A 17,714-nucleotide genomic window follows, 5' to 3' on the forward strand; every position below is an offset into this window, starting at 1 on the left:
GGTCACTTATAATTCAAGACGAGTGGACGGGCTCGTCCAAGCGGTGTGCGGACTGAAGAGAACTGGTAACTAGTGCAAGATAAACTGTAACGTGGCTCACAGTCTCAGCACCAAGATGCCAAAGCTCTCCTCCGCTTAGCTGCGGCTCATGCCAGTCGCTGCCCGCCCTGGTTGTTGGAGCCCCATCCCTAAACTTCACAAAAGGACCAACTCAAACGCCCTCAACCGGGCCCATTATCCTCCAAGCTCAGCTCCCTGCTCCAGGCCTCCCTCCAATAGCTGAGCAGGAGCGTTTCCCTGGCACCGCCTCTTCCGTCCGCAGCAACCGGAAACGAGGCAGTAGCGTCGGAAGTTGAAGAGAGTTTCCTGTGAGCGCGGCTTCCTCAACATGGCAGCGCCCTTGTCAGTGCAGGTGGAGTTCGGGTGAGTCACAGAGCTGGGGCGCCGTGGGGATGGAATGAAGTCGTTGGGCTCGGAACTCCCCTCCCTCTGCCTTGGGGCCTGTCACGACCGAATCGCCGAGGCTCCCGGCGACTTCCTTGAGCTACGGCACCCGCCTCGGAGAGCTTGAGAGGTTCGGTCCGCCTGGGCCACGAGGCCGTATGTCCGGGAATAGAGGCGCACGCCGGGGCGTGGAGGTGCGGTCTGGGCCCTCCTCCGTACCCTGAGCCCTGCTGGACTCAAAAGGCTTGATGGTTAGCGGGCGGCCTCTCTACCTTCGTTGTCAGCCCCGTTTTGGAGCAGGCCCGTGTGTCTGGTATCTGAGTTCCTCGGATCGCGAAGGAGCACCTCCAGCCCCTGATTTCTTTCTTCTGGCAGCAATTTCCGTTTACACGGTTCTTGGAGCCTTGTTTCTCGTGGGGTGTGTGGCCAAGACGAGATTCCTTTCCTCCCTTTCCCAAGATTTGGGGGTGTTGAACAGACCTGAACCCCTTTCAGTACATTCAGTAAACCTGCTACTCACCAGTCATATTACTGAGTGCCTCCTGCAGCTCCTGAGTCAGGGGGCGGTGCGGGGCTAAGTAAGGTAGTAGCACAGTGGAGGAGACTAACCCTGATGACAGTACAGTATGCACAGGATGAAAAGTGCAGGATAGGGGCACACACACCAATAACTGAAGAAACAGAGGAGGGAGGAAGTCTCCTCAAGCCACTATCTTCTGCCTCCTACAAACAGAAGGTTTTTCATCTGATTTCGGAGCTGAGAGAAACTGCAGAGGTTAGAAGGCAAAGAAGCTGAGACCCTAGGAGATGGGTGATATAATTTCCAGAGTCCCATGGAAAAGCTGGGACTAGATTTGTCTTTGTGTGTGAAGATAAACAAGACAAGGCTTATGTGAAAGGAAAAGTCCGGGATGGGAATCTAAAACCTCTGCCCGTAGATGCCTTTCCTTCCATTGGATGCCCCCAGTTTCTTTCATGTTTTTCCTTCATTGCATAGCCCATTCACCAGTCATTTATTGAGTGCCTACCATGTGCCAGGCGGTGAGCCAGGCACAGAGGATACAAAGATAAATAGAACTTTGTCCGTGCCCTCCAGTGTTCAGCGTTTCTGGCCCTTGCAAGGGGGTAGTCTCATGAATGTTAACTGCATTTTAATTGATGATATTGTCTGGCCCCACGGGTCCAATTAGAAGTATGTTTGTCTGGCCTCCTGACTATATTGCTTTTCTGACCCTTTGCCCGGCTATGCCCACCCCCATAGCCTGGGGGTTCTAGGAGGATCCCTGCCGCTTTGACAGGCCTCCGCAGAGCTGAAGAGGGAGAAGCTGCAGATTGCCAGTGTTAAGGCTTATCTACAGCCGGCTTACCTGTCATGCTCACTGAGTCAGACATGGTGTTTGTTCCTCAGAAATGTCTTCTGTTTGCTAGGTTCTGTGCTGGCAGCAGTGGGGAAGTCATATGAGGAAGATATGGTCTTTGCCCTCCAGAGCTTACAGACTAGCTTGAGCACCCGTTTTCTGGTTTGAGCATCTCTCAGCCTCCCTTACCCCCAAGAGCAGTAGTGAACCCTGGCAAGGCAAGACAGCGTTCCCTTCACCCACCACCCCAGTGTCCCCTGAGAACTGCAGCTTCTTGGGAAGCAAGAATGCCCAATATGTATGCCAAGCCCAGATTCCTTCCCTCTTGGTCTCTGTCTCAATGCATGTTTTTGCCCCGGCCTTTCTTTCATTTCCTACGTCTCTTAGCAGACTTCCCTCATCCTTTATTCTGAACCTAAGTAGGTTTGCAAAGAAGCTGCCTTGCCCATCATTCTCTCCCTTGTGTCCCTCAGTTCCACCCCAATCCTTGAAGAGTCTGGGTTAGGCCTTTGCCTCTTTCCTCTGAGCAGATATGGTCCCCTCAGCCCCACCAGCTCTGATAGACGCTCTAGAAGACCTCGCCCACCTTTCTCCCTCTTGTCCTTGACCAGTTCTGCCGTCCTCATCTTGCCTCCTGAACAGAGCATTTTCTCAGGTCACAGAGGATGCAGAGTATGTAGTACAGATGTGAGATGCCCTCTTCTTCTCCCTTTTCCTCCTCTTTTAGTCTGGGAGGTATTGGCAAAGGGAGGGAATGCCATTGAAGTCAGAGAAGAAGTGAGGGAAATGGGCATTTTCATTCATTCATCAGATATTTATTGAGTGCCTGCTGTGTACCAGGCCAGCAGGTGGAGGGGAAATAAATACAAATATATAAGGTAAAAAGATGAAGATAAACTAGAAAAAGTGAAGGCCATATTGGGAATGTCTGTACCAGTCACTGGTACCAACAGACACCTCCCACCGAGTACTGGGGAGCAGAGGAAAGACAGCTATCTTAAGTTGTAATGCCTTAATTGCGTTTGAATAGGAAATCCTCTAGAACATAAGAGTCTGGCTTTGGTTCTCTTCTGGGACCAAAACAGGCCCCTCCTGCCTCCCTGAATCACTCTAGAAGCTGGGCATGCACCTTCCTCCCCTCCAGATGTGCTGACAACAAAAATGTCAACCCCTCCCTCTAGGGCTAGTGAACCCAGCAGTGACAGGTCACTCTCTGAGCCAGACTGGTTCTTTATCTGCTTGTGAAGGGAAAAACAGCCCTGGCCTCTGAGCCTGGCACCACCAGGTTTGGCCAATCTGAGTTGTTTGCCTGGATCCCCGTGCTTCCAGTTCCCACTCCTCTGACCCCCAACTCCTGTCGCCCCTTGCCTGTCACCCTCCCCCACCCCAGCTGCTCCATGTGCCAGCCCCCACCCAGGAGAGAACGAGGCTCTTGGAAGGGGATAAATGGACGCTCTGTGCGGGCTTGCAGCTGAAATGGCCCTGTGCACGACCACAGATGGGCCTCCTCTCCCCCTCCACATTTCTGCATCAACAAAGCATGACCTTGTTTGGATGACAGTCGCCCCATGTTTCCCCCATGACAATGCTTGCCTTGCCTTTGCCTCCCAGTGGACTGTCTCAGGACATCTCTGTTCTCTGAAATTGGGGAAGGGTGGTGGGGTGGGAGGCATCACATCCGTCAAAAGTCTGTTAAGGCCTTCTCAGTTAAGATCCATGTGAAGTCTGAGACGGGAATGGAGAGACCCAGGGGGAGGAGCAGTGTGGGGCACTGAAAGAGCCCAAGTGTCTGCATCCTGAGCCCTGGCTTCTGCACTTGGCTTTGAGCATCTCTGCTGTCCCAGTCTTCCCTTGGCCAGGTGTTGGCACACAGAAGTGAACCAGACTCTGCCCTCAAGGGGCTTCCTGACCTTTGGGGGAGTCTTGGTTGTTTCTGCGAGAAACCAGTTAGAATTCAAATCCTAGTTCAGCCACTGCCTGTCTGGCCTTGGACAAGTCATTTCTGGCCCCAGTCTGCTTCTCCACTGGTTGGAGTTAATAATACCCACCTCCCTCCTGCCTTCCCTGGGATTCCCTGAAGATGAAATGAGAGGAAGAATGTTGTAGCAAATGGCAGGGTTATTGCTAAGCCCAGTGGGGTCTCTTACCCTCCAGCACTGTGGTGCGCCCACCAGGCCAGCAGCGGGGGTGGGCATGGGGCACAGGCTGGGAAATTTCAAAGCATCGCCAAGCCAAAGGAAACCTCTAGATACGCAGGGTCTCTAGTGTGCCACGTGGTAGCTTCTCAGCATTTTTGCAGGTGGAAAGACTAAGGCTTCAGAAGATGAAGTCACGTGCCCAGGGCCTCGCCATCAGGTGCAGGTAGAGCCTGGTCTCCATCTTAGGGCCCACAACTCCAAAGCCTGTGCTCTGCCCCTGTGTGCTAAGGCAGAGGAATAAAAACAAGAATCTGCAAATTTGGATACTTAAATATTAATAAAAATTGTTTCTCTCCTGCTTTACCACATCAGGAAGCCACATTTGAGACTTGATCACTGGTACCCAGGGTGTTCCTGAACCTTGGGCTCTGCATCTCTTGGGCCTCTGGAGCCACCCTCCTCCTCAGTTTTCAGTCTCTGAGGCGTTTGCAGGAGCTCACCCAGCTCTTTCTCTGGCCCTCCTTTGCAGAGGCGGTGCGGAGCTCCTGTTTGACGGTGTGAAGAAGCATCAGGTCACCTTGCCTGGACAGGAGGAACCCTGTGAGTATGGGCTTTCTGAGCCCCTCTCTGGGGGCCACTGGGCAGGAGCTGCTCCACAGGGTCACTCAGCCCTGTTCAAGTGAGAATGGGTAGAATTTCCCTGGCCAGTGAGGAGGAAGGAAGAGAAATCTCCAAGTTGTCCCCGCATCCTCTCCGCAATCAGCCAGCTTTGTAGGGAGGAGATGGCCTAGCTTAGTCCTTACGAGCGCGGGTTCTGTATTCAGACAGACTTGAGTTTGTTTTGGTTTGGTTTTTTTTGGCCGCGCCACGCAGTTTGTGGGATCTCAGTTCCCCAACCAGCGATTGAATGCAGACCATGGCAGTGAAAACCCGGAATCCTAACCACTAGGCCATCAGGGAACTCCCTGGACAGGCTTGAGTTTGAATCCCCTTAGCCCCTTAGGCCAGTCACCTCACTTTTCTGAGCTTTAGTGTTCTTACCTGTGAAGTGGGGATGGTAATCCCTATCTCTCAGGGTTGCTAGAAGGTGTCAGCCAGCTGTACCATGCACTGGACGGCAACAGAGAGATGTCCTCATGAAGGAGGTAACCTTCGTCAAGAATGGAACAATGCAGACGGGCTTACGTGGTGGGAACAGGATTTGGATGAGAAGAAAAGCATCCAGCCAGAAAGGAGGTTAGAGGAGGGAGGTTGACTAAGGGAGACGGGGGTATTTCCATGTGTTCATTCAAACACCTGTTCACCTTTCTTTAGCGAATGTGCACTGAGCACCTCCCATGCTGCAGACCATGTACCAGGCACTGGGGAGACAGACCCTGCCTTCAGACAGGGGGAGGGAGAGAGGAGTTGATTTCCAGAGGTCCAGCTGGGTAAACAGCAGTGTAACCTAGAGGCAGGGGCTGGACATTGCAACTGCGGAGGTGCTCTGCAGCCCTAGCAGTGGATCCTAGCAAGAGCAGAATGTTCAGGGACGAGAACCCGTCTCACTGAGGGCTGAGATACTTCTGGGAAGAAGATGAATTCAGTTCTATGAGGAGGCAGGGGAATGAGGTTCCTGGAGGTGAGCAGTAGAAAATGGTCAGGTGAGGTTTGACAGGAGTCTTCTGGGGCTGGATGTGCATCTGCCAAGAGTCAGACAGTTACTGCCCAGATTCACTGGCTACCAAGGCTGTTTCTGACCCTCCCTTGGGTTGGAGAGCAATGGCATAGGGCGGGTTTGTGTGCCACATTCAGAGGCCAGGGGACACTCACTAAGGGACAGAGGGCACTGCCCCCTGGAGCTGGGTGTGGGCATTAGGCTGGGGTTAAATGTCAAGACTGTGGGATTGTGTCCCTGGTGGGGGAAGACCCAAGATGATAAAGGCAGTGGTTTCTTAGTTTGACAGATGGCTATGCAGCCTTGGTAGAGAACAAGGGGCTCTCAGAAGCCTCTCAAAGATTCAGCCATAAAGACTTATCTGGAAAGTTATTAAAACATCACAAGTTATTATTTATTTCCCCCTGCTTTTGCTTGGCATGCAAGTCCCCGAGTTTAATCATTCCAGCCCCTTTCATTCATTCATTGGCACCAAGTGCCAGGCATGGAAGTAAGTACTTTATTCTTTCCTGTAATTGGCACACGTGTTTTTGAATGTCTCCTTTGTGCCAGGCACTGTACTAGTTGCTGGGTATTTGGTCGTAAGCAAAACAGATATGGTTCTTGCCCTAATGGAGCTTACAGAGTAATGGAAGTGGAGCCAGGCAGTGAAGAAGTAAACACGCAAACGCGTAACTGAACAAGTGGTCAACACTGGCATGAGGAGAACAAAAGGGTGCTTTGAATGAGACAACAGGGTGGTAAGGGAAGGCCTCTTTACAGAGGTGACCTTGAGGCTAAGTCCTGAGGAACGGAAAGAAGCCACCCTAATAAATTGGAGGGAGAGTAGAGATGCAGGGGGCCCACTCCAAGCACAGAGGATGGCACTTGTGAAGCCCCTGGGCAGAAGGCCTTGGGGTGGTCAAGGACCTGAAGGAAGGCCAGTGTTGTAAGGGGCACAGGCTGAGTGTGCCATGGTAGGCAAAGCCGCAGCTGGTTGTACCAATAATTGTCACAAATTCTTAGGTGGTAGCTATCATTATTATTCCCATTTTAAAAAGTGGAAACCCAAACCCAGAGATGTCAAAAGTCTTACCCCAGGTCATGCTGTTATATAAATGGCAGAGCTGGGGTTCAGAAGCAGATGTCAGGGTCGCCGCCGTCCTTGCATGTTACCACTAACCCATTACCTTTTTTTTTTTTTGTGCTGTACGTGGGCCTCTCACTGTTGTGGCCTCTCCCGTTGCGGGGCACAGGCTCCGGACGCGCAGGCTCAGCGGCCATGGCTCACGGGCCCAGCCGCTCTGCGGTATGTGGGATCCTCCCAGACCGAGGCACGAATCCGTGTCCCCTGCATCAGCAGGCGGACTCTCAACCACTGCACCACCAGGGAAGCCCCAACCCATTACCATTTATCCCAAGAGGTTCCCTGAATCACATAACATCTCAAACGTGCAGTGTATTTTCCAGTTTTTACACTTTCTTTCATGCCTCCAACAGCTACTTATTTCAATTTTCATAATGAGCCCAGTATATATTACCTATCGACAAGGAAACCAAACCTCACAGAGAGAGAAAGAGAGTGACCTGTCCAGAGTTACTCAAGTAGGGAGGCTGGGCTGAGACCCAGGTTTTGGATCCCCCGTCTACTGCTTAGGGGGCAGGTGGGGGCCTATCCTTCCCACTCTGGAATAAAGAAAGGGAAGCAGGAGTGGCAAGCGGAAATGGCCCATGTGCTCAGTTTTGGACCCTTGGCTGTGGATCTCTACCTCTGGCTTCCATGTTTGCCCTTCTGTGCCCAGAGGTGTAAGTCACATCACAGCCGCAGAGCTGGTTGGCAGCTACCAGGCCTCACCCTGGCACACGGAACCCAACAGGAGGGCAGGGGCCTGGTGCCACTGGGAAAGTAACACTCTTTCCCCCAAGCCCGTGCCCAGATCTGCCATCTGGCAGCCTTCCCAGCCCAGGGGCTGCCACTTGGCCAAGCAGGTCTTGGAGACTCCAGCAGAGAAAACAGCAGCCATAAGATCATGGATTGTGACAAGGCTCACAAACAAGGAGACTAAACAGGGCCCTGGGTCCTGGGCCAGGGGAGAGCTTCCAACCCAGCCAACTTGGGAGAAGAGGCTGGGCAAGGCCAAAGTGGGTGAGATCGCAAGAGAGGAGCCCTGGCAGCGCGTGATGGCAAATTAGTTATTTCTGCAGGCCTCTTTTTTTCCACCTGTAAAATGGGAAGTTGGGCTGGATTTAGTCTGGAGTGAGCTGGTTATCTGTTTGACATCTGCAGTTGGAAAAGTTGCTTCCAGTTCTAAGTATATGGTTCTGGGAAACAGGGTGCACTGATCCAATGAGCAGTTGTGTGTGCAGGGGAAAGGGGGGTGGGTCCTTAACCGCCACCTCCATGGAATAGGCCTTGAGTGGCCAGGGTTGGGAGGCACCCACCAGCTTTGGGCACTGGCCACCGAGAGCTGGCTTTTGTGCCTCAAGGATCCCTTCAACACAAGGCTCGCAGCCCATGGTTGGTCAGTGGCCTGAAGCAAACCCAAAACCTCGGCCGTCCCAGTGTGGGCATTACCTGCCTTGGCCCCCAGGAAGAGACTCGTCTGCCTCACCTTTCCCTGCCTCTCTGCCCTGCCATTGTATTAAAGGGGGGCTGGCGCGGGAGGCAGGGTCGGCTAGGGAGCTCCCAGGCGCTTTAAACTGCTTAGCATGCATTTCACAGCCTCTCTGGGGCCAGCTGTTCCTTTCTCTGCTCTGGGGCCTGTTTGCTGATCCCCTCCCCACCACCCTCCTCTCCCCCCAACCACTCTCAGTCCCTGTGCAAAATTGCTTTTGAAAAGATCCACTTTCTGCTTAATTAAACAATGAGGAGCGTCCCCACGCACATCTGTAAACCTCCTTCTGAGGCCAGTTTAGCCCACAAACTGCTCCATTCTTACCCCCATTCACTTGTAAATGGACCCTCTGATGTTCCCTCTACCCTCTCTTGTCTTTTACTCCCCCCATCCCAGCTCTTTCTTCTCCCCTTTCAACTAAGGCCTGGGGTGGGCTCCCAGAAGAGCCCTGTCCTGGAGCCTGGTGGACTTGGTGGGGACAGGAGCGGCTTAACCTGTGGAAGAGAAGACGTAGGGGATCCGTCTCTCCCAAGTCTGCATGGTGGGGGGAAGCGGAGCCACATTTGTTGGCGTGGTCCCCAGGACTAGCCAGGCTCGGTGGGTGGGAGGGACAGGAAGCCAGATTTCTGGTTGGGAGAAAAGCTCTTCCCGGAGGCCTTCAAGAAGAGGCTGGATGAGGGTCCACCGCAGCCGGGATGCAATATCAGATGAGACCAGAGAGCTAGGACACCACGGGGGCCCTGCCACAGTGGGTGGCTATTGTCCCCAGACAAGGACAAATCCACTGGGGCACAGGATTCTGGTGGGACCCTTTGTAGGTGCTAAGAGGGGCATGTGTGGTACCCCTTTCCCAGCAGCCTTTAGGAGAAGGTTCTGGCAGCCCACAGGATAAGCAATCCTGAGTCACTGTGGGCAAATGTGCATTTGTCTGGTCTGTTTGACACTGCTGGGCCTGCTGCTGGCATTAGGAGTTTGGATTATTATCCCCATTTGTTAGAGGATAACCCTGAGACTTAGGTCAAGTGATATCCCACCCAGGGCCATCTAGTGCACGGCCCAGGGCCTTCCGGCTCCAGAACCCGAGCTCTTAACCCCTCTGCCATGGGAGCAGTAGCTCCCATCACTTGCTCTTCCCCCAGTAGGCAGGCCAGGTCCCAAGGCTTCCTGCACTGGAAACCTTACACTGGGGTGCTCATCTCCCTGCCCTGGGCTGCCTGCCCTCAGAGTGTGATTCCTTCCACCTGGGTTGTCCAGGGAGCATCTTAGGAGTTTGAAAATCTAAAGTGGAGGGAAGGCCGGTGCTTGGGGCCCCCTCGCCACTCTCCCAATGCCCCCATTCTCTCATTCCCTCTCCAGGTCTGATAGAAAGGTAGTGGATCCCACAGAAAACCCCAGCCAGTCCCAGCAGTGTCTGTTCAATAGTTCACTGTACCGCACCCTCCAGAGCTTCCTAAGCGTGTCCTCGAGGTGCCAGGCCCCTGGGCAGAGCATGTGGAAGCTCAGGGCAGCAAGAGAGATTAGAGGGTACAGTTCTTCCTCTGGCTCGTAGAAGAATTACAGCATCGCTATGCCAGGCACAGTGCCAAGAGCTCTATGTGGACCATCTTATTTGAGCCTCACAACAACACTATGAGGCATTCTTACAGTTCCCAATTGACAAAGAAGGAAGCTCAAGAGAATTCCTTGCCCAAGGTCATATAACTAGGAAGTGATGGAGTCGAACTCAGACCCAGGGCCGAGTCCCATTCTTAACCAGTCCTCCTCTCCCGCTCCGCCCACAGTTGTCCGTGTGCTCAGTAAACATCTCAGGGGCGTTTTGTGTGAGAGATTCCCTGCTGCATGCTGGGGCTCACACTCAGGAAATACCCCTGGGGCTCCCGAGGAGGGAGAGGCCTCTTCCTAAGCAGCCCCTTCTCAAGGCCCACACATGCCCTGCATAGTCCAGCCCTTGCTAGCTCTCTGGCCTTGTCTCAGGCTGATCTTCTGGCCTTCTCTGTTCTATTACCTTGAACCTGCCAACTCCAACCTGCCTCAGGTCTTCCCATATGTTCTTCCTTCTGTCTGGCACACTCCCGCATCCCACTCTTCTCATCCTTCAGGCCTCAGCTTCAGTGTTAATATCCTCAGGGGAGCCCTTCCTGATCCCACACAAAGGAGAGGGCATTTGTCACGACTAATTAAGTAATGTCTGTCTCCCCTGCTGGCCTCTTAGCTCCATGAGGGTAGGCTCTGTGTCCGCCTTACTCTCCGCCGTCTCCCTGGCACCTGGCACGTAGTAGCTGCTCAGTAAATATTTGTCTTGTGAGTAATTTCATGGGATCCCATGAGGTAAGCCACCATTGGTAGCAATGGGAAGGCAGGAGGACACAGAGGGGGAAGGTGCAAGTGAGATTCCCCAGAGCCATCCCGGAGCCACCAGCCCCTGACTCTGCTTAACCCTTCCTCCTCCCCTGGGCGCCTTTGGAAGCTGACCATCTGGCTTGGAGGCTATTTGCATATTGTCTGGGCCTCGGCAAGCCTAGCACGATGTCCCTGGGGGTGTGTTTCAGGCTAGGCGGAGTGGCCCTTGCAGCCTGCGAAGGGAGTCGGGAGTTCCACCTCTCCCCACCCCCAAATCCAGGCATGGGGGAACAATACGGGTGGTGATGCGGTGGCCTCACCATGGTAACAGGCTATCAAGAATGTGGGCAGGCCTGGGGGGCGCAGAGTAGGGAGGGAATGACCTCAGCAAAGAGAAGCATCATGATAAATGAGCCAGCACCCACAGCAGACTCCCCCCAAGCCCACCCCTTGGGGCCTCCACGATGGTGCCATCACTTGGATGACCCCGACATGACCATTAGTCCTCCCCACCATCCCCAGCCTATGAGAGTGGAGCAGAAATCCCCTCTCGGAGGGAACCAGGGCTGCCACCCAACTGGGTCCTGGTTCTGAACAGGCCAGTGGGGGCTGTGGAGGTGCAGCTGGTGGCCCTCAGGCCAGGCACTGCCCAGTCCCTCAGTGCCTCTGCGCACACAGGCACAACCCCGCCTGCCGGGGCTGGTTGATGGATGTGTCAGGCCCCGGCGGCTCTATCGAGCGGCCACAAGATGTATGGGCTGGCGGCCCACCAGACAGTGCCAAGATGGAGGCCAAGGGGAAACCTCTGAAACCCAGGCCTCTGGGAGGAACCCAGCCAGGAGTCTAAATGGACTGCAGCTAGTTGGAGGCAACACTCCCTGTCCCCTGCCCACTCCAGGGACCGTGAAGACTCCCATCTGCTTTGTTTAAAAATAGGAGTTAAAATTGAAAGGCGCAGTCTCAGTCTGTGGACACTTTGCCCATGGCCCTGTGCTCTACTGGCGTACGATCCAAGGAAGCTGGCACAGAGCAGAGTGAACCAGTCCATCCAGGGTGCAGCCTGCCTGAGTGCCATAAAACCCTGCCCAAGGCTGGTGCTGTGTGTGACACGCGCTGGGCCTCTCCTTAATTGGCAGCCTTTCCCTCGCCTGCGTGCCAGGAGTCCACCTCCAGTTAGGGAAACCAAGGCACTGCTTGGACCCTTCTCCAGCTTAGTCCCTGAGCTTTGTCTCAGGCACGGACCTAGGACAGAGACCCCTCTGAGACGTTGACTCGGGATGGGGATGGCTAACCTCCAGCCCTCTGCTGGCTTCTCAGAGACTAGCTGTCATCTCAGCTAGTCTCTGAGAAGGCTACTCTTGCAGCCTCAGGGATGCTCTGTTTGAGCCGTAGATCGTTGAGAGCCATAGCCTTCGAGGAGATGATAGAGCCAGGTTTCAGTGTGCTGTGGCCTGGGACCTGGCTCCCAGAGAAGGAGAGAAGGCCTGGGAGACAGGGGGCTCTGAGCCTCCAGGTGACGTACCGAGCTTGGTGGCTGTCCCAGAACCGCAGGCAGATCGCAGTGTCCAGCTGAGCAGGAGAGGCCCTTTCGACCCTGAACCTCTCGCCTCTTCAGGGTGGCCGCCCCTGGCCTGGAGGGCTCTGTGAAGGGGGAGTAGAGGGGCAGTGATTTGTCAGCGTCTCCGGCTGGTGAAGGATCCTTCTCTCCTTCTGTCAGAGGAAATTAAATGATGTTATCGGCTCAGCAATTGTTTTTCTTCCCTGACAAAGGGAAATATATGCAGACCTTCCAAGAGCAAAGCCGAATGCTCCCCATCTGGGACTGGCTGGGGAGATAAAGGTGGAGGGGCTCTCCCAGAAGCCTACCCATGGCGGTTTCAGACCATCTTCAAGGGCTAGTGGTGGAGGTCTGTCTCTCAACCCTTTCAGACGTGACCATTCCTCTTGCTGTCTGCCTTGCATCCCCATTGCCTCTTCTTCAAGCTTTCAGCAGTGCCAGATGCCACTTTTCTCTGAAGACCTCTCCAGGTCCATTTCCTCACCTTGGGAATCCACTAGTTCAGGGGCCATGACAGCCCGGTCTAAAAGAGGCCCTCTCAGCCCCATATTCACTTCCTCCTGGTCCAGGCAAGGCCCTGAGGACCAGGAATCATTTGGATTTGACATTAGTTTGTTTTGTGCCTTCTTCTCCAGGGGACATCCGGAACCTCCTTGTCTGGATCAAGAAGAACTTGCTAAAAGAGCGGCCGGAGTTGTTCATCCGGGGAGACAGCGTGTGAGTCCCTTTCTCCCTTCTCTGAGGAGGGCAGGTGAAGGGAAGGAGGTTTGAGCCCCTGTCCTTGGTTCAAGCACAACCTTCTCTGGGTCCTGTTCTCCCTTTATCCTCCTCTTAGCCCTCCAAGGAAAAGGCTGCCTCTGTCCAGCTCTGTTGAAGTTTATTTTCAGTTTTCTTGTTACCACATTGGACTGTTGGGGATTTTTTTCAAAACCTGGGTCAGGAGACTGGTAAATTTATCAAAAAACTTAGATTCCACCTTCTGCTTGCCACAAACTTGCTGTGGAACCTTGGGCAAGTTACTTCACTTCTCTGGGCCTCAGCTACTTTCTCCATACAGACATTACTGAGGAAAAGATGCTACCCAAGGTCTCTCTCATTGCTTGACAACCTAGGACAGTGTTCTCCCATGGAACTTTCTGTGATGATAGAAATGTTCTCTATCTGTGCTGTCCAGTACGGTAGCTGCTAGGCACGTGAGGATATTGAACCCTTGAAATGTGGCCAGTGTGACTGAGGAACTAAGTGTTCAGTGTTACTTAAATGGAATTTAAATTTAAATGTGGCTCGTAAATACCGGGCTGGACAGTGCAGGTCTAGGATTACGGGGAGTCACTGCATGTGTGTGCACACATGCTCGCTGGGGACACCCCTAGCCCAGCCCAAAGCTTCTGTATCTGTCCCAGGCCCAGCTTAGCCTCCTAGGAAAAGATCCAGATTCCATGTGCCATGAACTCACTATACTCCTACAACAAGGCCAGCCTGATATGTCACAGAAGTGGCCAGGGCATTTGTGGGACTTGTTCATCTGCCTCGAAGCAGAGGTTCACCAGTAGGCCCTGGGGGCTAGGGCTGCCATCCAGCCTGTGGCTCAGGTCATGGTCCAACAGTCGTGGAGGTCACCCCCGAGGACAGCAATGCTCTTTGGGTCATTGCCAGCAGGAACTAGGCTAAGGTACCTGTCCAAATATCGGCCTGCCCTGCCTTACTCCAGGCAGGGCTGCTCTCAGGCCTTCAGGGGCTTGGGGCCACTAGCAGGTTTCCCTGATTCAGAAAAGCCAAGGTAGCCTCCTCTCCAGGACGCGCATGCAGGAGGCCTAGGACAGTGAGGTTAGACCCCTGGAAAGATAGGCTGCTACCAGTGGTTCCCATGCTAGACCCTGGCAAGCAAGCACCTCACACGCATCATCCCACTTCATCCTCCCGCAGAGCTCGTGAGGAAGGCACTGTGATTTACCCTGTTTTCAGATGAAGAAACTGATGCTCATGGCAACAAAATGACCTGCCTGAGGTCTGGGAGGTGGCAGGGGAATTTGCACCTGTGTTGCATCTGGCCCTCAGACTTTCCTATCGCCTCCACTCCCTGGGAGAACTTTAATGGGGACCCTCGAGAGAAAAGGCTCCCACCACACTCCTGCGGCCCAAATGTCTAAGCCTCTGCCCCTGCCCCTGCCAGCTCCCGCCCTTCACGCCCTGCTACTCACCACCATCTTTCCCACAGGCGGCCAGGGATTCTGGTGCTGATTAACGATGCCGACTGGGAACTGCTGGTCAGTACCTCGGGGGACAGCCCTCCCTCAACCACTCCCCTCACTGCTTTGGTAGGAAAGCCTTGGGCCTCTCCTGAGACGCAAATAGGGTGTCTGCGTAATCCTCTGTCCCGATCTGGCCTCCAGACTGAGGCTGCTTGAGTCTCCCACCCCAAGTGAGGAAGGAATGGGTAGCTGGGGGAAGTGATGAGCTCTCCTCCACCCTGGAGATTTGCTAGTAGTTAATGTATAGGGTACCCGTTTTTTTCTGGTAGATCCTATCTTTTTCTCCCAGAGCAGCCAGGCTCCCCCTCTTTCCCTCTCAACACCTGGGGAGAAACTGGAAAAGTGCCCTTGACGGTCTTCTTATTTCTCTTCTGGACCAGGGTGAGCTGGACTACCAGCTTCAGGACCAGGACAGCATCCTCTTCATATCCACGCTGCACGGCGGCTAAGGGCCCTTCTCTGTGCCTGGGCCCCCTTGGGGTGGGGAGAACAGAACAATCAGACATCCCCTTGGGCCCTGCTTCCAGATCTCCCTGTCTCCCTTGGCTGCTTTCTTCCCTACTCTGTCCCCTGAGCTCCCTCCAGGCAGGGAAAAGAGGCCAGGTGCTAAAAATGAGCCTTTCTCAGGCACATGAGCAGGGGAAGGCAGGCAGGCGGGCAGGCGCCCGAGCCCGGCACTCCCTCTCCCAGCAGCTGAGGTGGGGGAGGGTGCCCCTCAGTTTGTCAGGAGTGGAGGGGTCTGTGCGGCCAGGTGACCCGGCAGCTCTCTACTCCTGTGTCTCAGTCTAAACACTGAGTGGCCGCTGACGAGGCACTCCAGCTCCTGGGCCGTGGTGCCTTCCTGGGGGAAGATGAATGAACCTGAATAGCTGATGGCAGGCCCCTCCCTTCTCAAAGATTGGAGGGGTCTCCGCCTCAGTTTCCCCATCTGGACAGCAGAGGGCTCTGCCTGTCCCCCACTGATATCATTGTGGAGCCCCAGCTGGGGTCCCCTATTCAGTGCTGCCCCCCCCACAGCAGCTGCTCTTCCAGCCGCACCCTTCCTCCTGCTCCCCCACCCACAGTGCTTGACCCTGGCTGGCCTCCCCCCACACAGGCCACCAGATGGGCTCCTGAGACGCTCCTCCCGGCAAGAGGCTGCCAGTGTGCAGCTCATTCTGCTGAGCAGGGAGAGAAGGAGGGTGTCGGCTAAACCTTGGACTGGCAGATAGAGGCTTGGGGGGGGGTCAATGTGCCTCAGTTTCCTCCTCAACAACAACTGAATTTTTATAGTATCTGAAAACTGCGGAGATACTTGATGGCACAAATGTACACTTGATCTCTCTCTCCTCCTGCAGGAAGCAGGATGGGGGCAGGCAGCACCTGGTAGGCAGGATGGTTCACCCCTCCTCCCTCCATTCCTTCTGGAAGTCTTGGGGCCTCAGTGCCTGCAACAGCTGGCCTTGGGCAAATAAAAGACTAGGTTGTTTACTGGCCTTGCCTGGAACTTCGTCCTTAGAAACCGGTGGCACCCCACATTTCCCCCAGCCGTGGTCTCTGGTCCAACCTCTGTCTTCAGCCTAGGGCTTTCAGAACTTCCCTTCACCCGAGAAGAGAGCAGGGGTTGCAAGCCAGACTATCCAGACTCCGAGAAAGGGTGATAGGACGGGCCATCTGGAGAAGGGGTGGCAGAGCCAGTCTGTGCTGACCAGCCTGCGTCCCGAGATACTTCCCTACCCGTCTGTCCGAGGCCAGGCTTTGTCCCACCAGCTGCAGCCAGCGGCCTCAGGACGGAGGAGGCATAGATAAGACTGCAGAGCCCCACTTCCCATGACCTGGAGGAAAAGCTTTGTTTGCTGGAGGGAGACCTCAAAAAAAAAAAAAAAAAATTAGGGCATTAACATCATCCCGCCCCCAAACTTTGCTTTCCATTAAATGTTAATAATTTAAGGTGGAATTTCTCTCACTCTGGAGACGAAAGTGCCAAATGGTTGTCCTAACAGTGTTGGCGGTGGTGTGTGCACATCATTCTCAAGGCTTTGTGGGCAGACGACCCCGGGCTGGTGAGCTGCTCTCCAGCACTGCTGCAGGTGGAGGCCCCCTGGGTATGTGTGTGTGTGTGGGAGTGGCCATGTTGAGGTTACGCTGCAGGTGCTGTCTAGGGAGAGGCTGTATAATCAGCCCGCACTAGGTGCTGAGGTCGGGGTCTGCATGTTAGGGAACAGGGTAAGGGACAGCCTCACTTGAAGGATCCACCTGTCCCGGTTCTTGTAACCTGGAAGTGCCTTCCTGCCTCCAGCCCCGCTGAGCTTCGGAGTGCCCCTGGATCCACCCCCGCAGGATTCCAAGTCCTGGGAACTGGGCGAGAGGAATCCTTTCCTGCCTGCACTGGGGAGAGGAGGGGTGAAAACGGGATATCCCTTCCTCCACAGCGTGCCAGTTAATGCTGAGGAGCAGGGCAGGAGGACGTGCTGGGGAAGCCAGGTTCTCCACCGAAACGAGGGATGCCAGCATCACGGCTGAAATTGGCCAGGGCCACACTCCAAGCATTTTGGGTCATTTTCAGCTTGGGCGTGAAAGGGGTCAGGGATAGATGACCTGGGCTCAGACCCGGTGACACCCAACTGCCCCCCCACCCCGCAACTCCTGAACCCACTTTTGAGGAAATAAATAAATAAGCCCCACTATCTCCAAAAATTTGTCTTTAATGAAAAGAATTCGTTTGTCCAAGTTCTATTTCCAAAGCCGAGGCGATTGCCCCGCTGGGGCAATGAGCGCATCATTCCCGACGCTTCTCCCACTCCAGCCGCGGCTGGAGGAGACTCAGCCCATGGGTCGGTCTGGAGGGGCTGGCGGGAGGGGTCGGTTTATTTGGGATTTAGGGGTCGGTTTAGGCTTGCTTAGGGGATACTGGTGGGGGAGGATGGGTTAGAATCAATTCAAAACGAGTTAGCAAGCGCAGTCCGCCGGCATCTTCTTTCGTCCCGGACTTTCTGCGGCTCGGGCCGAGGGCAAGCTCCCCGGACCACATTTGGGCCGCGCCGCGGCGTGCCAGCTTCGTTCCCGGCCGAAATTTGAAAAAGGGAAAAACGACGCTATCGCTTGGAGGACCCCGCCAGCCAGGACTGGTCACCCGCAGAGGAGGAGGAGAACGAGGACGACGACGAGGGGAGGAGGATGGCGGCGCTGGTGACAGGGACCGGTGTCCCTCCTTCGCGCGCCTGGCCAGGGCCGCGATCCTCGCGCTGGGTCCAGCCAGCCGCCACCCCGAGGAGTCTCGCCCGCGTTGAGCTCGGTCCCTGCGGCTCCCGCCCCTGTCGTGACCGGAGCTCAGCCACAGATGTCCAGCCACAATTCTCGGTTGGCCGCAGACTCGTACAAGAATTGCGTTTGG

At 54.7% G+C, this 17,714-nt stretch overlaps 1 protein-coding gene across 3 annotated transcripts; it reads left to right on the forward strand.

Annotated features, from left to right (window-relative positions):
• Nucleotides 1-363: 363 nt before the first annotated feature.
• On the forward strand, nt 364-16,998 carry URM1 (ubiquitin related modifier 1). 3 transcript variants are annotated; one of them, XM_079927292.1, is made up of 5 exons: nt 364-423; nt 4,470-4,540; nt 12,725-12,806; nt 14,308-14,356; nt 16,753-16,998. In XM_079927292.1, the coding sequence occupies exons 1-5, from the start codon at nt 389-391 to the stop codon at nt 16,762-16,764; spliced, it is 249 nt and encodes an 82-aa protein (XP_079783418.1). In that variant the 5' UTR covers nt 364-388; the 3' UTR covers nt 16,765-16,998. The 3 variants fall into 3 exon arrangements, with proteins under 3 accessions (XP_079783418.1, XP_079783417.1, XP_079783416.1); XM_079927291.1 differs by lacking the exon at nt 16,753-16,998 and adding an exon at nt 14,722-16,268; XM_079927290.1 differs by lacking the exon at nt 16,753-16,998 and having other exon boundaries at nt 14,308-16,268.
• The last annotated feature ends 716 nt before the right edge of the window (nt 16,999-17,714 follow it).

The sequence above is a fragment of the Stenella coeruleoalba genome (assembly GCF_951394435.1).
Source record: "Stenella coeruleoalba genome assembly, chromosome: 7".
NCBI classification, from domain to species: Eukaryota; Metazoa; Chordata; class Mammalia; order Artiodactyla; family Delphinidae; genus Stenella; species Stenella coeruleoalba.

Excerpts from the sequence above, each read along its gene's own strand:
- URM1 (XM_079927290.1), top strand. The coding sequence starts at position 389 with ATGGCAGCGCCCTTGTCAGTGCAGGTGGAGTTCGG. Across the intron at positions 424-4,469 it reads TCAGTGCAGGTGGAGTTCGG|AGGCGGTGCGGAGCTCCTGT; the intron begins GTGAGTCACAGA and ends CCTCCTTTGCAG. Across the intron at positions 12,807-14,307 it reads TTCATCCGGGGAGACAGCGT|GCGGCCAGGGATTCTGGTGC; the intron begins GTGAGTCCCTTT and ends TCTTTCCCACAG.